Source organism: Lethenteron reissneri, chromosome 56 (assembly GCF_015708825.2).
Source record: "Lethenteron reissneri isolate LAM-NWPU_2019-01 chromosome 56, ASM1570882v1, whole genome shotgun sequence".
NCBI classification, from domain to species: domain Eukaryota; kingdom Metazoa; phylum Chordata; class Hyperoartia; order Petromyzontiformes; family Petromyzontidae; genus Lethenteron; species Lethenteron reissneri.
This window is the reverse complement of record NC_083834.1, coordinates 7,721,320-7,746,810: the sequence shown is the minus strand read 5'-3', so window position 1 is coordinate 7,746,810 and position 25,491 is coordinate 7,721,320. Positions and strand designations below refer to the sequence as shown.

The following is a 25,491-nucleotide window of genomic DNA, read 5'->3' as shown; positions in this document are numbered from 1 at the left end:
GCGTCGGGTTAAGTTCATCACCAATGCTAATGTGTGAACAATTATCACCTCCACCTCTGATTAGCACGGTTAGCTACTACGTACGGTGCGAAAGAAGTTCTACATACGTACCTACAACAAATTGCACTCTAATGCACTGCTCCGGCATGCCCAACGTCAGCTGGACAACAAAGTTATTTTAATTTAAAGCTTTCGTGACTGCAGGGATTCATCTTCTTGGTTCTTTCGGTAAAGTCACGTAGAAGGGAAATAATAAAATAATAAAAAACTAAACATAATAAAATAATTCTCAAGATGTTTCAGCCACAATGCAAGCAGCCGTCCTCAGGTGAAGAACAGGTCTGTCGGGAAGACAGCGTCTGAAGACCTGTTCTTCACCTGAGGACGGCTGCTTGCGTTGTGGCCGAAACGTCGTGAGAATTATTTGATTATGTTTTATTATTTTATTATTTCCCTTCTACGTGACTTTACCGAAAGAACCAAGAAGATGAAAGTTATTTTAATGTATGCTTTGGTGGAGAAACCGAAAGTGAACATGCAAAAAAAATTTCTGTTAACCACGTGCTTATATTTTTGTCTGTTTCTCACCCATATCCCTGCAAGACCGAGGGTAAGTAATTATTTTTACCATGCAACTATAAGATAGTTTACCATCTAAAGAAGCAAAATGAAGCGTTAATGGTTTGCCGTGTGTTAACGCTGTCGCAGGTTCACACGAAGAAATTATGAGAATAATAAAGATAAGAGTGCTGAATCTACATTTGAAGTTTTCGTCACAGCAGGGATCCATACTCTTTGGTTCTTTCGGTAAAGTCACGTAGGTAGAAAATAAAATAAATTAAATCACGACGTTTCAGGCGCAACACAAGCGTCCGTCATCAGGTGGGACAACCACAGCAAGAAACAATTGCTGAAGTGGGCAAAAAAAGAAGTGGGGACGGACGCTTGTGTTGTGCCTGAAACGTCGTGATTTAATTTATTTTATTTTATATCTACGTGACTTTAACGAAAGAACCAAAGAGTATAAGAGTGCTGCTTTTGCTGCAGAAGTAATTAGCAACTGCATTGTGGGAGAAATGCCAGAAACGGCCAACGGTTCTGGAGAACAGCCGAGGAATGCACTCACAAAAACAAGCGGCGTTCGCCACCGAGTAGCAGTGATGTCGCCACTGTGCTTGTACCAGGCTAGGTGCACTTTGAAGGTGGAGCGCGCGCATGCACACAGACAGCGTCGACACTGTACACGACATCCTGTGGCCGAGTGTTGGCTCAGCTGTGTTGGCACTCCTGCCCTTCATTTGGGTTTCATTGCGTTATCAATCATCACAAATTTAAGAAGAGAATTGATATCCTGTGCATCTTGAAATGTCGAACAAGTCCAGCCGTGTCCGTGTGTCTCATTGTATTAAGGAATACTTTAGTAAGGAGGGTGCGCTATGGATCAGGGAGACGTTATTAAGTAGGGTGCTGTCGTCAGTGAGAATTGGTAATTGGTGTATGTACAATATCGGATATATTAGTAAGGAGCGTGTTGAATTCAGGTAGGCATCTTAAAACAGCTTTCAGCCACCCATCAGTAGGTGAGTATATAGTGAGCAGTCATAGACCAAGCAGCCCTAGGTTACCCTTGCAAATGCGACTCCTGGTCTCTTTCGAGTTCTCAAATTATTCAACAAAATAAACTTGAAACTTAAGACCGGTCCACTCTCCCCGTTCGCCTTGTTTTCACACTATCCAGGTCAGGATACGGCTGTTACCAAAAAAGGACAACTTGGATTTTTGGAAAGATGAAAAAAAATGTTTCACGCTTGCTCATTCGTGTACCCAGTGTTTTTTTTTTCAAGTTTCAAGCATAATGACAAACATCTCAATATTGTATTTTTTTATTCATATTTTTGGTTCTTTCGGTCAAGTCACGTAGAAGAGAAATAATAAAATAATAAGAATATAAAACAATAAAATGATCACGACGTTTCGACTGCAACACAAGCAATCGTCATCAGGTGTGAAATCCACAGCAAGAAAATTTGAAAAAAGTGGTGGATTTTCACAGTTTCTTGTTGTGGATTTCACACCTGATGACAATTGCTTGTGTTGCAGTCGAAACGTCGTGAAAATTTTATTGTTAATTTTTTTTTTTTTTTCCTTCTACGTGACTTTACCGAAAGAACCACGAATATAATATCTCAACATCGTGTTTCCCTTTCCTGTACTTTGCACTCCTATTGTACTTTTGTATTGTTTGTTGTTGTAATGTTCTCACCTGCCCCTACTGGAAATCTGTGAAAAAAATAGCTTACTAGCTCATTGGATTCCTCCGAGATAAATAAAGATTCTGATTATGGGGAGGGGGGTAGAGTAGTTGCCCAGGTAAAGGGTGGGGGGGTAGGAGGGGTGAGATTGTATCTGCCTCGCCTGCTGTACAGGTCGTGGGTTCGATCCCGACCCTAACGGCTGTTGTATATTTGGAGCCTGCATGTCTCTCTCTCTCCCCCAGTGGTCGTATGGATAGTTCTCCGGGTCTCTCCACATTCAGAATCAAGTATTCGGCTGCTCTAAATTTCCACGCGATAAGCCACTTCGTCGAGCAATCATTTGTGATAACCAGGCCGCTTCTGAAACGCGGCTATACAGCTCAGTAGAGGCCTTACCGCGTAAAATACAAAAAGTTTATTTTATTTATAGTTTACAAAAAGACTAAAACACGGTCAATGTACTCACAGCGCGAGCCGGCCCAGCAGCATGTCCACATTCTCGCACGCGGAGGAGAGGAGGGGCCGTGCAGTTGCGAGGCTCGCGATGGCCGACTCGTACACGTCCATCAGCTCCAGGGCGTTCTCCGTGACCTTCCATCGTCCCGCTTGCTCCAGCAGCACCTGCGGCGATGCGACGGGAGACGCGGCAGGAAACACGCCGAGTTAATTCAATCGCGAGCAGAGTCGCCGAACGCACGAGGGCACCGCGGCGGTACGCGGTACGCCGCCGCGGTGCAATGGACGGCGCGGCGTGCTTGCGACAAACCCGGAGGTTGCCGGTTTCAATCCACGCCCTTGGCGCGATAATTGAAACAATGATGCGATTTATTTCAAATCAGAATAGCACGCAGTGCCCCAACCACCACCGTGCCTCGATTGGAACATCGCAAGTGGTTGGCGCGTTGAACCATGAACCCGGCGACCTGCCTTCACCAATCTATCCTATTTTAATTGGAACAGCTGTTTAGACGACGCACAAGCCTGATGATTGGTACACCTAGGAACTTTAGCTGTGGTGGGTGTGAGAATTAGATTATAACCATCTCCATACCAAAGAGGGCTGCGCTTAGGGCATGCTCAGTGTGGATTAGCAGCCGCCGCCCACGCGGGGCAAGGAAATCACACGAATTAAAATGAAAACAGTGGCGCAGATGCGGCACTGCGGGTCACAGGGGTCGGTTTCACCGATGTCAAGACGCACGCGGCATCACAATCAGCCAAACGCCGCCTCTCTCACAGCCACACGGCAACCCGAAGCCTCATTTCCATGCAGTGCCGCTGGCTCACTTAAAAAGCTGTGACACACACCAGGGCAACCGTGGGGGTAATCGTTGCCAGAAATGATCACCAGCGATAGTTTCTGCCACCATTTTATGATTGTAACCAAATCTGATCACTACTCCCTACTCGCGGACAACTGGGATGGGCAACTTCCAAACGGAATACGGAGGTCGCATGACTACCCCGAGGTTGTCGTGCTCCCTGTGAACTAATAATTGCTCAAACGCACTTTTTCCAAGCAACTTAGGGCAACTCTGTCACTCTACGCCAACGCTGTGCCAAGTTGCACCGAGTTGCTCAAAGTAAAACGCGTTTCAAGCCACGGCCGACCCGGCGCATCGCGGCTGTGACCGTGTGCCGTTATACCCCCCGCCTTAGCGGGAGGGATTCTTCCGTGTAAACAAAGCGTGGCAATACAGTAAAAGGCCAACATAATGCGCAGGTGTCGTGGGACATGACGCTCGCCGTTATGAAGGAAAATGCACGCGCGTCTCGGCGTCTGCGTGTGGGTCTCCGTGTCCGTTTGCCCAACTGCGCGTGCGGCGACCGTTAAAGTTGAGAGGGCTGGAGGTGGAGGCTGACGTAATGCACCGCAATAAATTGGAAGGGGAGGGTGGGAGGTGGGGGGTGGATCGGCCACTGAACAGCTGGGACTTGGGCCCGTGTGGCGGCACACCAGTTACGAAGCACTGATCTACATGATGAATAAATTATGTTAATTTATCTTTATCTTTCTACCATCAACTGTACGTTCTTTTCGGGGCACATGACTTGACCCGCGGTATATCCGAATCAGCGGTGTAATGAGCCATGTTATATACAGGCCTTTTAGTGTAGGAGTAGCAATAATAAACAAAAATCCCCCCGTCACGCTTGGGGTTAAATCCAGCACGCGTGCTGCTTTCCCATCAGAGCGTTGGTTCCGGTCAGAACACTGCGATGAACGCGGATGGGCGGGCGCTGTGCTGGAATGCTGTCGTGCGACAATACTGCAGCTCGAACAACACAGCACTGGCTCACAGAGGTCATGCCGGAGGGGGCAACGCTGGGCCCCCCCGCCTCCCTAGCCTCACGTGACGTGAAACCATCGCACGCTCCCATGCGTTATTCAGAACCTGCTAAGAGCCCTTTTGTGCAAGGTGGCCGGGTGGCTCAAAGGTCAGAAATCTCAGCTGGCATCGCTGAGACCCTGGGTTTGATTCGCAGGCATCCGAGCACAACCTGTGATTGAACCAGGTTCACCACGACCAGTCAGTCGATGGTCTCAGCTCAGTTACCACTTGATATGGCAAAATTTCAGCTCTGAGAATTACAAATTTCGGTTGACCATCATGCAATGAAAATTCTGGCAGAGCGGCTGGGACAATTCTGAAATCTACTTACTATGTGTACCAGAGGTCACTTGAGGGGTTATCAGATGCTAGCTCTTCAATAACCGCTGCTGTGGGAACTTCTCTACCATTAAAGGATATGCTGCTTGACAGAGATTAGAATACATTCTTCGTTGGGATAAAATTGGGAGAAAATGTAACATTAAACGGTCACTCAACCCCCATCCTTAACCTCATAAATGGTATACCCTGAAAGTAAAGCGAAACTCGCTGAGGAGGGAGCGGCCATAGTGAAAAGGAGCATTCTATAAAATCACGAAAGAACTTTGCGGAACAAGAAGTAAAACACCACCAGTCCAAGACAAGGAAGGGCACGGCCATCACCACTGAGAGAGCCCAGGCAGAAAGATGGGTCGAGCAAATTTAGATTCAAAGCTTTCGTGACTGCAGGGACTCATATTCTTGGTTCTTTCGGTAAAGTCACGTAGAAGGGAAATAATATAAAATAATAATATAACTATCAAACAATACAAATTCTCACGACGTTTCGACTGCAACACAAGCAATCGTCATCAGGTGTGAAATCCACAGCAAGAAAATTTAACACAGTCTTGAACAGACCTCAACCAACTTCTTCACTACATATTTATTTAGACCCCCCCAACCAAAGAAGAGATCAGCAAGGCCATATCCACAATGAAATCAGGAAAGGCTCCACCAGAGGCATTGGTACCATCCATGCTGAGATGCTCAAAGCTGATTCAGAGACTGCCGCTAATGCACATACAGACCTGTTCCAACGCATATGGGAGAGTAATAGCATTTCCAAGGACTGGACAAAAGGCCTAATTGTGAGACTTCCCAAAAAGGGCGATCTTGCAAACTGCGACAACTGGCAAGGAATTACACTCCTGTCGCTTCCTAGCAAGGTCTTCTCAAAAATCCTGTTCAACAGGATTAACAGTGCCCTTGACCAGACCATGCGGAAAGAGCAAGCTGGGAGAGAGAGAGAGGCTGCATTGACCACATATTTACTCTACACAATATCAAGGAACAGTGCCTGGTTTGGAAAGCCCCCACTAAACCACAATTTCATCGACTTCAAGAAAGCTTTTGATAGCATACACAGAGACAGTCATTGGAAGATCCTACCGACGACATATGGCATGCCACTAAAACTCATGGAGCTGATCAAGCGCTTATATGAAGAATTTGAATGTGCCATCCTGGTCAACATCACTACCTCAGACTGGTTCCCGTCGCGTCAGGGGTACGCCTAGGATGCATTATTTCACCAATTATCTTCCTGTTTGCCATTGACTTGGTTATGCGATGCAACACAAGAGACTTCATACTCTTAGGTTTTTGCAGTAAAGTCACGTAGGTAAAAAAATAAAATTAAAATTAATAAAAGTAAAATAAAAAACTCCGATCCAGGGACCCACCCTGGCTCCTCCCCCCTCAACCAGTATATATACAAGGTCGGGTCTCTTGGAATGTCTCTTTACTTGATACAGCAATCGTGCTGTGACGGTTCCACCTGAAGACGGAAGCTTGTGTTGCCTCCAAAACGTCGTTATTTTTATTTTACTTTATTTAATTTTAATTTTATTTTTTACCTACGTGACTTTACCGAAATCATACTCTTAGGTTTTTTCGGTAAAGTCACGTAGGTAAATTTTTTTTTAAATAAATAAAAGCAATCACGACGTTTTGGAGGCAACACAAGCTTTACTTGATACAGCAGTCGTGCTGTGACGGTTCCACCTGAAGACGGAAGCTTGTGTTGCCTCCGAAACGTCGTGATTTTTTATTTTGCTTTATTCATTTTAAATTTAGTTTTTACCTACGTGACTTTACCGAAAAAACCTAAGAGAATGGAAAACTGCCCTACGGTGGACACAAGGGAAAAGATGGCGGGGCAGGCCAAAGACCACCTTGCAACGCACCATTCTGTCTTGGGGTGAAGCAGAGAAAGTTTCTAAAGACCGTCCAACATGCCGTGGGCTTGTTGCGGCCTTATGCTCCAGAGGAAACGAAGAGAAGTAAGTTGGAATGGGAAAGGGATTACGACTGCCGATAACACTTCAATAGCCAAAACCGCTCCAGAGCATGTCTGCTTCGACAAATGCTGCCAGTTCCACAAGGGCTTGTAGAACATGAAGGAATTTAATGTTTTATTGCATTTGAGAATGGAAAAAAAACCCCACGTTTATACGATCTCACACGACTTCTGCACAACCGAGGCTTGACGCCTCTGTTATGCCCATGACAGATGCTGTCCTGTCGACGCTGCCAATCAATCTATTCTTCCTCCTTCCATTTTCCTTTCTTCTTTGCTCTGTAGAATCACTGTTACGATTACCCCGGCTCTTATGCCACCTTCCGTCTCATTAGACTTCCCAACGATTTTTGTTTCTATCCCCCCCCCCTTCTCTCAACACCCCTTCATGCATCAACCCTTTTGCACCAGCTGGTACAGACCTTTCTTTTGTCATTCCACTCCTGCATGATGGCCTCTCCGTGCTGCGTGGGTCTTGGGGATCTCATTTGATCACAACCTACTTCATGGTGAAGGTGCAGAACAGCAATTGATTTTCTGCACTTCCCTCTGCTGACAATCTTGTCCCGTGGGCAGCCTACGGCACCTGTTGTGCGCGCGGCGGCGTTCACCCACACCGACCAAGCCCTATCTAGGCTTAACCCCGCTTCAGAGTCTGAGATCTGGTGAGATTGCGCGTGCACACCAGGCGATTTGGTTACAGGCCACCGCAGCCCACTCTTTCCATTTCACCTATCACACCACATCTCCTCCTCTTCTCTCTTCCACAGTGCACATGTTTCCACCGGTGCAAATGAACTACCAATATGGGCCACGAAGCCTTAAGTAATGCCGTAAAAAATTATTTCCCTTGTGCTGCGTTGACAGTGGTGCACAACCACAAATAATATTAAAAAAACTCACATTCTTCAATCTCACACTGCCTTTAAATAAAAATAGGCATGTGTTACGGGCAATGGCCCTTCATGGATATGCTAGATAAAAGATTCGTGAACACGACTGCTGTTGATAATCGTTTTTTTACCCTTCTATCTGGCAACAAAACTGACACCTTTTTTACAAGGAGTCATGTTTGCATAGACCACAATACCTGCGGTCATAATGCAAACAAAAAACCTAACTCTGATAATGTATGCACTGTCCTTGAAGTTGATTGGTCCACACCCGAGACTGCTTTCCTTAGAGCCTAGTCTCACATGGGTTGGACCAGATGACGCCAAAAAAAAAAAGGTGTCAGTTTTGTTGCCAGATAGAAGGGTAAAAAAACAATTAGCATATTTTTTACTGGCAATTGAGGTACCAATGGTGTAAACGACTGCTGTTGCTGCTGCTGCTGCTGCTGTTGCCGTTGGGTAGCCTACCACCTGTTGCACGTTTGCTGCTGCTGCTGCTGCTGCGCAGCCGCTTCGTCTACAAAGTGACGGTGCAGCCGTAGTCCGTGAGAACTACAGCTGCACTCACCGGGTAACATTCACCTCTGGCCTTCGCAAGCGACTGGCTCACAAGTGACAATATCGCACTTATCTTTCTATTTAAGACTGAAAACAGGAGGATTTCTCCACAAATCTGGGCTGTCGCCCGATGATGCCGGTTGTATTTACTGGCGAAACTTCACGGTGCTCAAATTGTAAATGTTGTCGTGGGTTTAACTCTCCAACACGCCGGTGTGCAGAACTAGTAACAAATTGGCACGTTTTCTTTACGTGGAAAACCTTACTAATTGACGGCGTCGGGTGGTGGCGGGTTTAACGACACATTCAAAATTACTCGATCTAACCCAAAAAGAAAATAAACTCTAGTATGGATTCAGCATTGTGTTGCATTCCCACTTCTAATTTTGCTGTTTCCCTCCGAGGTCGACAAAGACTGGGTAGAAGAAGGGCAGATGGACCGAAGCAACAATCGGGGAGATGAGGTCGCACCGGCACCGATACCCGAATAAAGTTGAAATATAATTTGTCCAAACTAATTTTAACAAACAAAGCTCCTGCTTAAAAGGGGTTTTATTTATAGATTTGAAGTTTTCGTGCCTGCAAGGATCCATACTCTTGTGTCTCTAAATAGCTCTCTTCATACGCTACAGTAATGCTGCTGGAGCAGTCACACCTGATGACGGATGCTTGTGTTGCTTCCGAAACGTCGTGATTTAATTTAGTTGTTTTATTTTTATTTTATTTTGGTGTTTTATTTGTTTACAGTCAGCTGTGACCAAGGGAAGTTGGTGGAGATGGGGGGTATCGTGCTGTGTGAGTGCATGAGAGTGCATTTGGGGAGCGGTAGTGTAGCAGCAAGCGCGCTGCGCTACGAACCCAGCGACCCGAGTTTGATTCCCGCTCACGGCCAACACTGGCGACCATTATCTGAACCGGTCCTGGGCCTCCCTTAGATCGACTTAGCCTGAGGTGAGTACCTGGTGCAGTGTGTCAACATCGTCACTGGGAATACAAAGGCCGTGGTGCTGGCTACCCACCCCCTCATGTGCCGTGTCGGCCCTCATATGTATACGCTAAGAGCACTTGTCCCAACAGTCTGTTAAAGGCTATACGGGGGATCTTTGTTGTGTGGGGAGTGGTAGTGGAGCGGTGAGCGCGCTGTGCTATCCACCCGATTCTCGCTCACTGACCAACAACATTTTTTATTACCTGAACTAGTCCTGGGCCTCCCCTAGATCGACTCAGCCTCAAATGAGTACCAGGTGTGGTGTGTAAACATCATCACTGGGGAGACAAAGGCAGCTGGGCATGGTGCTGGCCACCAACCCTCGCTAACAGCACTTGCCCCAAAAGTCTGTTAAAGGCTCTTTGGCAATGGTAAAATTTATGAATATGGGTGTTTTAACAATCAAGAGATTGTTAAAACCTCTAAGTCTACCCGCAAGCACGGATGTGTAAAAATATACCGGCAAGTTTCAATTACATATCCCACTGCATGCCACATCAATACTTTTTATAGCTTAGGTTATACAGCTTTGTTTTGGTATGGCAGAAGCATGACCATTGTAATGATGTAAACAGAAGCACTCCGATGCCTGATGAGATGTGAAAACCTGGTTTTCCAGTTCCCTGGAATCTGTAAACCTATCGGCTAAAACGTCCTAACATTAGACGCCTAATTTGCATATATTTCTGAAGTTTTCGCTGGTTACATTGCGAATGGCACTTTCCAGATAAATGTTTCAGCTGTGCGAGAATTTGTAGCGCATCAACATACAAATGAAGGCAGTGTGGCATCCTTTCCTTCAGAAGAATCCGCTGGTGTTATTTTACACTACTATAAACATGATAATATTTAACAATAACTCTTCTGACCGCTCCCTTTCATTCACGTGTGCTTACTCATCTTGCTCTGTTTAACGACTGCCCATCTTAGTTAGGACGAAAGCGATTCCGTTTTGCACTTATTAATCTTGACTCAAGATGTGTACGCACCCTTGCTCCCAAAATCTTCTTCCTGTAGCGCTTAGTAATTATATTGCTAATTACTAACAATATATTCTTGCCCGAGTGCTTACTCAAAAACTTTACCCTAATGGTCCACCCTGTCACACCATGTTTGTACTGATGAATCAACAATGATACTATTTTCTTGTCCAAACCGGTGCACGGAACTCTGTGGCTGTGGACTTGTGTGGGGCTACGTAGTCCGGCGTACACGGACATGCAAGACAACAGCCCGTGGTGTATCGCTCGTGCATATATGCGAAATAGTATCCGAGTGAGCACGGAGCTTCGGGGAAGTCCAATATTCAGCGCGCGAGGTGAGCGGACTTGTTCGCCCAGGTGGATGGGCATCCGTCGCTTGCTGAGCATGTCACAGATCTTGCGTGCGAAGCTTGCGCTTGGGGCCGCGAACTCGAGAGCCGAAGCTGTTTCAGCTATGACGTACATTTGTGAATGCGAGACCATCGATATCCGCACAGACTTCTACACGTGTGAATGTGTCCTTTGATTGATTATTCACCCATCTGTGCTGAATTGTATCACTATTAGGAAAAACACCTGCCACTGCACACTCGCACAGCAGTTTGCAGCGGAGCGAAATTCCTTGTTGTGCTATACCATGCCTCAACGTCTATGTGCCCAATCATCACCAACTCGCACGCAACAGCTTGGTGAAAGCGTGGTCAAAGAACCCCCACCAGCCACACAATGTGGGTAGGCTCTAATTCAGCAATGGGTTGACTAAAAAGCGTTGTCGGGGACGCGAGCTACTGGATGAGGTGTGGAGGGGGTGGTCGCATCCTGTCGATTAGACTCCCGGAGGAGAGATTGCTAAACAAACTTTTTAACCTCGAGCTCACGAAAATCCGCTACCAGAGGGTGCAGTGTGGAATCACGATGATGGCAGAAAGGTACAGGAGGCGACATTGCCCATAACATTTTTCACATCCATTGCATTTCCTCTTTACAAAATGTCCTTTATGTATGTCAGTTATTTTATGAATTGTTACTGTTTGATGTCAATTGCCAAAAGTTAACTCATGGAAAGCATTTACTCAACGATGACCGAGACAATCATTGCCTTTGGGTAATGAGAAGATTTGCTCCCTCCTACACCAACTCCAACCTCGCTCGTCAAAACAGCATTTCTCAATTGCCACGCAGGATAGCCTCGATAATTGAATGAAAATAAACATCAGAAAATTCTTAAATTTGCAAGCAGGAACAACAAAAACTGTAATTGTCTGTCCATATTACAAAAACAAAACAGCAGTGCAAAATTTAAACAAATTCAAGGGCCACCCATGGTGGTGGTGGTTACGTTTGGCCTTTGGTGTTGCCCAGCGAACACGTCAGGGCCAGGTGTATGGCCACACGGGGAGATAAAACATTTGGGGAAATCCTCTGCTGGCTGCCCTACTCCGCATTTGAGGGTGGGTGGGTGGGGGCGGCATGTGTGGGTTATAAACTCCAAGCCCTCGCCAAATCACCCAAAGCTCGGCACTCATCATCAGCCAGCCGGCGCGCCGGCCAGTCGCCAAAAACAGAAAGCAGAGGGCGGGGGAGCAAGTAAGATGCATAGTGCACACACAGGGAGAAGGGGACACAGCCAGTGGTGACCCAAAAGAGAAATACAAACATCAGCTTCCTCTACATACAGACACAGACAGAAGCCAGGCTATCTAGTCAAGTACAGTAAACTAATTTAACTCTAACACGTTGACAGGGCTGAATGGTGAGAGGCTACCAATGATGGTGACGGAGGGGAACGCTGGAAGGCGCTCGAAGAGGAAGACCGCGATGTGACCGGATGTCAAGCATTAAGCACTGAACGGGATAGAGACTGCCGCAAGTTGAAAGACGCAGCGATGGGCCAGAGAGCCGTCGAGAGACCGCTGCTAGGCGATGTCGGTAAAGGTCACGGCGGCCCAAACAGCCCACGAGGCCAAGCGAGTAGAACGAGAAGAGGACCCCGTAGCGGACCTCAACATCTGTGGACATCTGCCGCCCACCGTGCACTACCCGGCGGTGCTGCCGACACGTTTAAAAAGGGCGGCAAATGAAATGACTCCAAGTCAACAGAGACGCGGCGTGCGAGGAAACATTAATGAAACCATTACTTATTATCGCACGGGGGGGAGGAGAGGGAGGCAGGTCCACGTTGTGTCCATCGATGGCGGCTTGTGTCAAGGAGGTCAATTTAAAATTGCTCGAATGATCAAGGTAACCACCACGTGTGCAATTCCCAACTTGGCACAGGGCCACAAAAGCCAGGTGGAGGGAGGGCTCTCTGTATGTGCCCCCTTTTCCATTGGCTCTGCCTAGACGGAGACATCCGGAGACATTTGGCAACAGGTGCACCACTAGGCTGTTTGAAGACAGTCAAACGAAAAACAAGCTGGCAAACCAGTGCAAGAAGGGAGCCCGAGCACACACAAAACGCACACATACAAACATATGGCATGCGTGTTTGCAACCCACAAGCATGAACTGTGTTGGTCATCATCACAGCAGCCATTTATCAACTCACTGCCGGTTGGACCGACACAATCAACCCCTGCAATGCCACAATCCATCTCGCTTACTACACTTGTGCCGATCTCGCCACTACAACTTTAGAGTGATCATCGTCTCGAGGCAGACATGGGGCCAATTTCAAAAGTAATAAAATTTTCTTTTGTAATTAATTAATCAGAATCAAAATATGTATTTATACTGGAGGAATCCGATGAGCTTTCAAGCTCTTTTTCACACGTCCAGTTGGGGCGGGTCAGAACGTTAAAACAAACAACACAAAAACATGATAGCGGTGCAAAGGCATAGGAAAGGTAAGAAAATCACAAAAATACAAATAAAACTAAACTAAATTTCGATTTAAAGCTTTCGTAACTGCAGGGATTCATCTTCTTGGTTCTTTCGGTAAAGTCACGTAGAAGGGAAGTAATAAAATAATAAAAATAAAACATAATAAAATTATTCTCATGACGTTTCGGCCACAACGCAAGTAGCCGTCCTCAGGTGAAAACCAGGTCTGTCGAGGCGACAGCGTCTGAATGAAACAGCACACGCGCTTGGAGCATGTATATAAGCTTAGAGTCGCCGCGTGTTTCGCAGCTTAAAAAGAAAAAATCTGAAGTGTTCTTTGGACAGAGACATTCAACAATGCAGTCATGAAATACCTCTGGCTCTGTCAACAGCGTTAATTTTGCAGACTGTCCTAGGATGTCCAACATAAGTTTTAAGCTTAACCCATCTTTTAAAATGATGGTGCGGTGCAGTCTACTGCTGATATCACTGCCATGTGTCTACTCTATGGGAGTTACCACGTGTAGCGACAGTCAACACACTCGCCTTGCAATCCAAAGGTCGCAAAATGTGCTTCCAGCTTTTGGCTGAGCAGTTGAAACAATGGTGCAGGTTTCTCAAATCCCCCAATCGGCAAAGTAAATGTTTAGACAACGCTTAAGTCGATAGGCAGGTGGCGTATGTACTGTACGTATGTTAAACTTCTTGCGCACCCTACGTATCCAACCGTGCTAATCGGAGTGGTCACCGTGGAAGAGTAGACGATCTGGACACCGCAGCTCCCTCGAGCGGAGGCTCTTTGGCCAGCAGTGGTGAGAGCAGGAAAATGCATGACTGCACCTTCACCTTTAATACAGGGTGCTTCAACACTTACATGGAACTATCGGTTTTTAATGGAAAAGGAAGAGATCATACACTGTAACATAACAAATATATATTCTTGGTTCTTCCGGTAAAGTCATCCCCAGCATTTAACAGTACTGCTGTTTTGTATTTGGATTGTCAGCCAACACCGGTTACAACCCCGAGTCTAGGTGCACAGATTGTTCTCTTTTAGCCCCGCCCACCCCCCCAACACGTTCCATTCATTGGCTACCACATTCAGATAAGCCCCTCCCCCCCTCCCCCTTAACTTGTATTTAAGAGCTTGTCTCTTGGAATTTTGCCTCACTTGATACAGTAAATCTAGCTGTGACGGTCCCACCTGATGACGGAGATTTGTGTTGCCTCCGAAACGTCGTGATTTATTATTTTATTTCTATTATTATTGCTATTATTTTTATTTTTTATTTTTCCCTACGTGACTTTACCGAAAAAACCTAAGAGTATAAAAGTCACAATCATCATCAGGTGTGGTTTTCACACCTGATCATGATTGCTTATCTTGCAATCGAAACGTCGTGAGAATGTTATTGTTTAGTTTTCATTATTTTATTATTTCCCTTCTACGTGACTTTACCGAAAGAACCAAGAATATGAATCCCTGCAGTCACAAAAGCTTTAAATGGAAAAATAACAAATATATGTTCATAGCTTCGCCATCATTATCAACACGTCTGGAATCTTCACCAGGTGGTCTCCAGAGCCCGGAGGCACATTTCTTGTAGAATTGTTGCAAATTCTCAGAAGTGTTAACATTGTTTTTGAAGCAACCTACATTTAATACGGCATTGCAGTGACGTCACCAAAGCGTATATAGGTAATGTCCTAATGGTCATGTGAAACGCGATTGATCTCTCATTAGCAGGAGCTCCTAATCCTGTTGAAAAGCCCAAGACACACAGCCTAGATACACATCCACAAGAGACACTTACTTTAGGTTTCATTCTTAATGAATATCAATCACAATGAATTAATAAATATTGCCATAACAATGTAGTCCTTTATCAACCCACTACGGGATGAAGACCTCTCTCTACATGCCATATTGGGTATGGGGGTTGTTTGTATGCATGCTGAACTTCTTACGCACCGTACGTAGCCAACCGTGCAAATCAGAGGTGCGAGTGTGTACGTATGTAGGACTTCTTTCGCACTGTACATAGGCAACCGTGCTAATTGGAGGCGTGGGGAAATCGGAGGTGCGGGGGACTGTGACTGAGTTGCGATTAAATCGGGTTCCCGAGTGTCGAGAGTTGATTATCTCAGCCCGGTCGCCAATGATCCAACCAACGTTTGACCATAATTTCACCAGGCTCGTCAAGCGCGGGTTGGGGCAAGGGCAGCCTCCACGGAGAGTTCAGATTTCACTGGCCACTCGACGTTAGATGTGGTCGATAATCGAGCTCCGCCACCAATATTGTACAATAATAAACCGAATATCGTAAACGTGCTGGGACCACCACACCCACGCAACATAACCCTTCCGTTAAGAATGAAATCCTGCGCGTAAACGAAACTCCGATTACACTTGAGGCATTTTCAAAATTCTTAAGAAAGGAAAACAATCGGCCAGCTGCCCATCATCAGAAGGAGCCACAGGCAAGTCATCTGGAAACGTCTCTACACGACAGAACATTTTAAGTTCCACCTTCACCACTCGCACACTTCCTGCTTATTTGGTAATGACCTCACATAAACCGACTCGGTCGGTGGGAGAGCAGTGGTGGCACACTGGTGAGTGCGCTAGCCTACCAACTCAGGAAACCTCAGTTAGATTACCGGCGAGGGCTAACAACAGTGGGTTGACAAACGGTTGTGAATTATTGTTCTGATTAATGTAACCCGACTCAATTCTAGAAGGCTGCCAATACGCAAGTTACGACTCGTTAATTAAAATGTATTAAGGTTTCAATGGATGCATAAAACTGCATGTCAGAAGAAATGATTTAAGGTTCAGAGGGAAAGCCCTCATTGAGCAATTGTTTGACAAAAGGCCTGTGTATATATATTTACATTGATGCAAACAGAACAAACAGTAAGACTTCTCCACAAATCTGGCTGTCGCCTGATGAAGCTAGTTGTCATTACTGGCGAAACGTCGTACTCAGATTGTAAATGTTGTGGCTTGGCTCTCCGACACACCGGTTAGTGCTGTACTAGTACACTACACTATACACTACTATATACTACACTATACACTACTATACACTACACTATAAACTACTATACACTACACTATACACTAGTATACACTACACTATACACTACACACTAGTGCTGTACTAGTGACGAATTGGCCACGTTCTGTTTACGTGACAAACCTTACTAGTTGGCTGTGTCGGGTGGCGACGGGCTTTAATGACACATTTATATATTTACGCGATCTCACCCAAAAACCTCTTATGGATGATATTGGTCGCGAAAGCCTCCGTGTTAAACAGAACAAATGTTAAGGAAAGGTGGCGAGCTGTTACCTACTTTGCCTGGTGTACAGGTCGTTAGATCCCGACCCTGACGTCTGTATATTTGGAGTTGGCATGTTCTCCCCATGGTTGTGTAATTTTTCTCTGGGTCCTCAAGTTTTTCCCTCCACATTAAGAAACAGGCATTTAGAGTATTTAGCTGAGAAACATTTCCACATAAGCCACTTCTTTGAGCAATCAGTTTGTGGCCAGGTTCCTTCTGAAAAAAAAAATATATATATATAGCTCATTGGGCCTTAACAGGTAAAATAAAAAGTTTTGTTTAAGTTTGAACAAGTACAAATGATAGAAATATATATACATTTCAGTCACATTGCGACTCCGAACCGTAAAAAATTCATCGAACTGCGTAGGGGCTAAATTATTACACACCTAGATGTCACCTCTCACCTACGACCCTTGCTCTCCCATTCTCTTTGGTCTGCTGGCCGTTTTACATTTATTGACCTTTGCTCCAAAACTTAGCAAAAACAAAAGCTCTGCTTCACAAGGCAGATGCGGCCGAGGCGAAGACAACCCAGCGACGACTTTATCAATCGATGCAGGACAGACACACTTTGCCGTTTTGGGTCCCGACGCTGGCGAAGATCGTTAACATTTCCGTGCGGCGAGGGAGCAGCAATGGCTGCCAGATGGTACGACTTGGCAGCGCGCGAGCCAGGCAAAGGCATCTGTCGTGGCTGGCCACGGTAAACGCTGAAAATAATGCGCATCCTGCCAGCGAGCGGGGAAAACTCCATCACGACAATTGCAGCCCAGAGTTGACTTCTTTCTATAATTTACACGAGGTTAACGTTTTCGGATGGAGCTGCACAGAACCGGCTTATATGTGGTTGGGCATCGAAGTGTAGTGGAGCAAAATAAAACCGCGCTGAAATTGTGCTCCCATGTGCGCTTCCCTGCCTTTGACCATCCGCAGTGATCAAGGTGGTTAAGTGTCGTCTGATAACCCACCATCACCCGCACGTCATTGGGAAACCCTCTCCAGCGGTAGATTGAAAAAAGGGCTGTACATGTATGCATGTGCACATTTCATTTGAAGGAATCAATGTTTACGTTTTCGTAACGAATTGCACTAACTGGTGTGTTTTCCTGTACATCGACCCAGATACTAGGTCAATGTGTATCCAGGGGATAAGGATATTTGTACTTTTTATTATTGCAATCAAAATCCAGTTTCCTTGCTAGCTAGCGGTGGCTGTGTGGCCCAGGGGTTGAGGACTGAGTTGGCTTGACTGACCTTCTTGACTTTGAATCAGATTCTCACCAAGGTCTCAATAATGGCAAGTCAAAGGTCGCAGTCTTGGTCACCAAAGGCTGCACAAGAAAACCCATCGTAATGAATTTAGTTCTTCACTAAATTCGGCATATTCTGGCACCTCGGATTTCATTATTATTTCGGTTCAATTGCCATGCCACAAAGACTCTATGCAGGGCATATGAAATGAATTCACTTTGAAATAAGTTATTTGGCATCATCTTTTCGGAGGCATCCTGAGAGTGAAAGCAACCAGTTCCTGCCTCTCTGCACTCGGCAAATAATTCAACGTAAAGCAGTCCGGTTCACTGACAATAACAACTCACTAATTCATCACAGTCAATTGCTCACCGTCATTCGATCGCCTCATAATCACTCTTCTGTCACTCCTGCAATGGTGACTGTTTTGTCTCATCCACACGGTGTTCAACCACCACACTGCCGGTCAAAACAAATCTCTCTCTACTTCCTCCCCTGCCACTGTCCTCCACTTAGGAATTCCCTCTTGTCTTCTCTTTTCCAAAGCTCTTGTAAAACTTGCTTCATTCTATAGATGTGTCATCGCTCATCTATTCCAACTCTGATCATTCTGTTCATTGCTGGATGATAGACGTGTTGGGCCTTTGGGCCTGTGCTGCTCCGCAACTTTGCACTCCTTTCGTTTTTTTTTCTGCATTGCTTGCTGTTGTAACCTTCTGACCCGCACCTACTGGACATCTGTGAAAAAGAGCTGTATAGCTCATAGAATTCCTTAATCCAGTTTAAACATTTACAACTGTGTTAAAATAAATAACACGAGGCCATGCTACTGGCTCTGGGAGGGTTCCAAACGTCCTAGTGACGTCGATTGCACAATCGTGACAAATGAAAACAAAATAAACACGGGGCAAGCCGGCACAGCGGTAAAGAGCTCGACAGAGTCCGGTGATCATTTTCTCGGAAACAAATGATGACCCCCCCATTTCCCACGGCACTTCCTGCTCATTGTGATCGAGCCCAGTGAGGCCAGGCTAAAGCCAGGTTTACGGCCTACAATGCCCCCCCCCCTCACTGCACCCCACACTCACCACCCACGGCTCCCCACTCTCCGCCCCCCCACCCAGTGACTGTGATTCTACAGGACGCCAGATGCAGCTTTGGTTTTACTCCGACAGGACCTCGCATTCATCCTCGGCATTCCAGGCGCGGCACTGGACCGGGCTGACCCCGTGCATGCTGTACTGCTCTCGCTTTCGTCACGAGTAAGTAAGGGCTGTTTCCCCTGCACGTCTCAGGAAACCACAAGCTACATAACAATAATAATTATAAAATAACTGCGAAAGTAGTTTTTTTCCGGTTGTGCTGTTCAGCTCTACGGCGTGTGTTTTGTTTTTTTGTTTAGCGTTGTGCGAAAAATGCATCAGAGCTCTTCAACAAATGCTTTACAATTTTTCGATTTAAAGCTTTCGTGACTGCAGGGATTCATCTTCTTGGTTCTTTCGGTAAAGTCACGTAGAAGGGAAGTAATAAAATAATAAAAATAAAACATAATAAAATAATTCTCACGACGTTTCGGCCACAACACAAGCAGCCGTCTTCAGACGCTGTCGCCTCGACAGACCTGGTTTTCACCTGAGGACGGCTGCTTGCGTTGTGGCCGAAACGTCGTGAGAATTATTTTATTGTTTTCTTTTAATTATTTTATTACTTCCCTTCTACGTGACTTTACCGAAAGAACCAAGAAAATGCTTTACACTTGTTATTTACATAAAACGTATATATATTTACATGTTTATCCAAGAAAACCACGCCATATCATCAGATTCTTTTTCAAGAGGGTCCTTTATTGGGTTTCCATCTAAAGATGTTTTCACCCAACTAGTGAGTGTTTCCACGTGTGCAAGAAACCGGAACACCCGGAGAAAACCTGCGTCTGCGAGGGGAAAACACTATCCCCGTACAGATGGATACAGATTGTGATTAGTCCACTTGTTGTACCGCCTTCTCCAAGCGAGGGAAAGGGAGTTTCACAACATTTGTGCGATCCACCAAACATCGGGGGCCCTGAGACTCGCTGAGGATGTCCTGGATAACTATTGGACAATATAATATACATGTTACTGGTTAAATGGGAACCCTGCAGCCACAATAGATGCGACATGGGCAATGAGTACATTAAGACTCTCGATTATCCACGCTAATGACGGGGAGGATAATTTGACATCACGGATAATCAAAAATAACAATTTTCCGCCTGCTTAGTGATAACATTTTCCCTGCTTCCGCGCAGACGACTCGGCCCAGGAAGTGGACAGCAGAGCCACGCCAATCAACATAAAGTCAATCTCCGCCCACTGTTGTAAAGATATACAATTACTTTTGATTTAAAGCTTTCGTGACTGCAGGGATTCATATTCTTGGTTCTTTCGGTAAAGTCACGTAGAAGGGAAATAATTAAATAATATTGATACAAACTCTAAACATTCTCACGACGTTTCGACTGCAACACAAGCAATCATCATCATCAGGTGTGAAATCCACAGCAAGAAAATTGGTAGTTTTATATTTATATTATTTTATTATTTCCCTTCTACGTGACTTTACCGAATGAACCAAGAATATATATATACAATTACTGTACTGTAGAGGCGATCACGTGGACTTCGGATTAACCGGGGGACATATTTGTTTGGTTTAAGCAAGTGACTTCTATTAAACATTTCCAAGAATAACAATGTATAACTGTTTTTAGATTATTCATTTGGACTTGTGGGGAAATCCATGAGTATTAATTCGTGTCAAAATCTCAGGTGCGCGGTGAATTCGCAAATCGGATAAAGGGCACGCGGATAATCGAGTCTACTGTATCTCATAACAAGAAAGGCCTGTCTGTACAAGCGACAGTGCCCTCAAAGCCACAAGGCGTCCGAGTCAATAATATCGACCCAATCGCCAAACGCTGCACCAAAAACAACCACCAGATTAAATGTGGTTCTGCACTAAATTTGACCGACTTAGAAAGTGCTACCTCTTGTACTGTCTGGACCAAATGTCAAAGAAAGGGGGATCCCAGAGATAGCCCTGTAATGCCCGCTTCTGTGCGCCGTTCTCCAACACGAAGGGTTGAACTGCTCCGTGAGAGTTTTGAATGGATGCATTGTCTTAGGTCACTAGACCGATGGCAAAATCGGCATAAAATCGGGGGGGGAATTATAAAAATACACAACCACACAGGGTGCAGAATGCTCGGACAACAATCCAAGCTGGCCGAAACCTCATCCGTGAATCCAACGCTCCCTTCCACGAATCAACGTCCACATTTCCAGGCACAAGTGGCCATGCTGTACACCTGCAATGCTGCACCATCGAGCAGAGGGTTAGGGGATCACGCAAATGCGTTAAACTCCCTCCCGACCTGTGGGTGCCGAGATCACCATCTTACGGCTTGACAGGGTAATGGGAGTGCATAAAGGAGATTACGTGTTAGCCCCCTCTCACATTTGGGTTTTCTCCGGGTACTCCGATTTCCTCACAAACGTATAAACGCTCGTTAAATGGAGTTAGACAAACGTCCCAATTTAGGACATGCTAAAGCCTCGGCCAATTATCGGTGCTGCTCCTGGCTGCTTCTCCGCTTGCCTGTGGCTTCAACGCCTCCGTGGGAAATGTGCGTACGTTACAATTCTCCACCGTTTTCAAATGCAAATTTCACACGGATGACGCGATACACAAAATGAAAAACGCAAACAATTCCTGGAAGCACCGTGTGTCAAAACTCAATTGGCGCATTAGGCTAATTAGGCCGTCTCGGCACACTGGTGGTGCCAGCAGTGGCAGGGCAACAGCAGGTGGGTCTTGAGAGGATAGAGGAGTGGCAGGCAAGATGGGGCGCCAAGTTGGCGCTATAGTCGTCATGGGTCATAACGCACGGCGTTGCTGGTATAGCAACGAAACCCTCCATAGACATCAACATAAACGAACAGGTCTCCCCCCCCCCCCTTCCCTGCAATAACTGCAGCCCTAACCATTCACAAAAAATATTCCCCATGTACAGCGATGATGAAAATTCAATTACGGTGTAATCCACTTTGCACTCCTGCTTTAAGGGAGGTAATGAATTATCGCACGCAACGAATAGAGCGACGGTCCTAAAAACGCACGTGCGAGTTTCTGTTAAAATAATGGGCGCAAGATTAGTGTGAGCATTATGTACCAATCTATCCATCTTGTGTCATCCTCGTGACTGAGGGGCGATGTCCATGACAGACGCTTTCCAAACTTTCAGCATCTTCAGCGTCTCTCATGGAGAATCCCGTCCAACTTCTCGCATTGTCGCACAACAGCTGATGCGTTTCACTTCCATTTTCCCTCGAAGATTCATCTCCATCGTATATATCCAGCTGACCATCTTAAAAACGTGTCCCACGCATGCCAACTATCCTTTACAGATTTCTCAGTAATTCCTGCTTGGATGCACTCTCTCAACGTATCTTAATTGTTATCTTTGTCAAACTTGTCAGCTGCAGTCCCACATCTCTAGCCACTCTAAAATGACACACTCAACTTAACCCACATTAGAAAGTGCTGCATGAGTACAAGTTTTGGAAACTAAGAGGTACTCCGTGAAAGAGCTCTGAGATAACGAGGCAGTAAAAAATATCGAGTGATGTTTTGACCCAAAGCACTCATCCAGACATTACTACATTCCAATCTGCCTCAAAAGTGAAACGTGTCAATTCCTGCTTCAAAAACCCACTTGGTGATGCAACCAGTGATGTCACAAGATTGTATGTAACCATGACATCACATCATGGGACCTCCTTTTCCAGTGCCAAAATATGAGAATAGGTTTTCCCCTTTTTTCTGGCAACAAAACAGCTGTTAAGATGTTAAAACACCAAACTGAAACTTTATACAAGGAATCATGTCTGCATTAACCACAACACTTGTAGTCAGAATGCAAACAAAAACACTCTGATAATATATGCATTGTCCTTGAAACTGATTGGTCCACACCAGAGACAGCTTTCTTTTGAGCCTCGTCTCAAAACGGCGTCCTCTGGTCTAACACCGTTTTGAGACTAGGCTCAAAAGAAAGCTGTCTCTGGTGTGGACCAATCATTTTACCAAAGACAATGCATATATATTTTCAGAGTATGTTTTTTGTTTGCACTCTGACCACAAGTATTGTGGTTAATGCAGACATGATTCCTTGTAAAAGGTTTCAGTTTGGTGTTCTAACATCTTAACACCTGTTTTGTTGCCAGAAAAAGAGAGGAAAACCTATTCTCATGACATCACACTTGTAAAAGAGAGAGTCCTCAACGTTGTGTCAATAACAAAAGTGAAATGGCAGCAGTGCTGGCAATTTTAAATAAAGCAAACTGTACACTTGTTCCTGCACAGTGCAGGCTGAACATTGCAGGCTGCACAGCAGCAGCAACAATTCTAGGGTCAGGTCACAGCATTTGTTGCTGCAGTGTGTTTATTTATTTATTTGCTTTGGTGTACCGAGAGAAATTGAAGGACCACGCCACTCGGCAATTGGTGTCAGTACGGGTCAATCCTGGTGGAAATTTTATGCGCTGTCTCCCATCTCGGCGAGCCCTGAATAATGAGCGCACAGTGCCCGTTGCGGGCGGATGGGAAACTTCAAATACCGTGGGCTGCCCACCACCGCTCTAATTTCAACGTACAAATTTACTTTCTGCGAGCTCAAAGAACACCCTTTTAGGTGGACCTGTACCAACAGGGTGCGATGTGGCCTTTAATCTGCCACGAAAACCCATAGCCTGGACTGGCTTAATCCTCTGCTCTCGGTCCAAGAGTAATAACGATACTAATTATGAAGTGGCAGTCTTTTTAATAAATCCCCTGCATGATGAAAAATCAGAGCCGACACTGACAGCCTTGTAAAAGCCCCAACGAGCCTTTTGCGGCAGTAAAGCCAGCGTGAAAATCAGCACAGTCCATCGAGGCCTCAAGTCCTAACAGGATTGGTGAACAATAATGCAGAAGTTCAGAAGCTCCCGGGCTACAACCAATGGACTTCCACCCACATCTCACACGGATCCAGCAGCCATGTGAGAAACTTGGGACATCTTTACACAGCCGAGTGCACATCGTGAGACACACGAGTTCCTAAAATGATGAAGACCACAACGCAAGTAAGATTCATCAAGCCATGCCTCCATGAGGACTTTGTCAAAGTGATTACAAGGGTGTTTGAATCTACTGGCGGTGCAGGTGTCACCTTGCGAACCATACCTCTTCGCGATCAAGACAGAAAAATTCATTCAAATCACCCAAACCAAAAGAAGCATGGCATGCTTGTACAACTTCATCCATGTCTCTCATATGCCAAATATTAGCATGAAGTGGTTTAAGCCTGAACTAAATCTCTCCTAGTTTAACCACTGGGGCGTTCATCACTGGCAGGTGTCCATCAACTACAACACTGCCAAATTTTTATTCAAATAAATTGCTCAAGACAAATAAAAACAAATCCCTAGTCTTGCAAGCAATGTCAGGGGATCTTTCAGTTCAACAACAATTTAAGACGGAATAGTTGTCTAATGTATTGCCCCAACAGCATTTATTAATCTGAAGCAGAGATTGGATTTGAACCTATAAACCCCAAAGACAGAGACGAATTTGCTCACCATTTGGCCACTCATCCACAAAATGTATACAGGTTGTGACCTTGGGAAACTTGGACACGGGGCCACTGCTCTGCAAATTCCACACAGGCAGCGACACAGCACATGACCTCATGTTGGCCACCAGGTTAGATACCCTCAAAGCCTATGCCTTAATTTTCTTTCGCAATGCAATTTCAAAATTTTTTTTCTCATGTCAATTCAAAATAACAAAAAAATAACAACCAAACCCATCCTGCTGTATGCACAACGCATACAATTTAAAAAAAATGTATTTCACTAAAGGAGAAAAATGCTCTTTTTTTTGGTTAACCCCCAACAAAACAAAGAGGCTATTTTATTTATTTTAAGCGCCACCATTAGAAGACAGTGGAATTAAAGGCAGGGCCAATTTGGCGCAGCTGCCTGTCCGTGCCGATCGTGACGCAGAGAGCGATCATACACAGCACAATCAATAAAGCCGTTACCTCCCTCGATCTGACGCCACATGGGCCCTCCCCCCCTCCTCTACGCCAACCACACGCTCGCCAACCACACAAGCCGCATCGCCACCAAGGCTCCGGCTCATTGTCCAGTGCCATTGCGAGGTTCTGGAGGTTAGATCTGTGCAGCCTTTGGCCTGGATGAGGAATCTTCTTGGTTCTTTCGGTAAAGTCACGTAGAATGGAAATAATAAAATACTGATTAAACATAATAAAATAATTCTCACGACGTTTCGGCCACAACGCAAGCAGCCGTCCTCAGGTGGTGAGAATTATTTTATTATGTTAAATTTTTATTATTTTATTATTTCCATTCTACGTGACTTTACCGAAAGAACCAAGAAGATGAATCCCTGCAGTCACGAAAGCTTTAAGCCGAAATTTAACTGGATGAGGAAGTGATGAAATAAAGGCAACACAGAAGTTCCCATTACTGGTACCACAACCACCATCACAATCTCAACCATAATTATCACTGTGTGTATAACAGCAATGCACAGTCCTTTGTTAGTCCACTTCATGGTGAAGGCATGCCCATGCCTCAGTCATAGGGGTTGTTTGACCATACTTCATC

General features: G+C 45.4%; 1 protein-coding gene across 4 annotated transcripts in view; it reads right to left on the bottom strand.

Annotated features, from left to right (window-relative positions):
• Nucleotides 1–25,491, bottom strand: part of LOC133356938 (uncharacterized) — a 53,060-nt gene that overhangs the window by 21,037 nt on the left and 6,532 nt on the right. For 3 of the 4 annotated variants that reach the window (XM_061574645.1, XM_061574641.1, XM_061574643.1), the window contains exon 2: nt 2,722–2,876. In XM_061574645.1, coding sequence (XP_061430629.1) covers nt 2,722–2,876 — 155 coding nt within the window. Of the gene's footprint in view, nt 1–2,721; nt 2,877–3,765; nt 4,011–25,491 lie in introns of those variants that run through there. The other variant, XM_061574644.1, reaches the window with a different exon arrangement.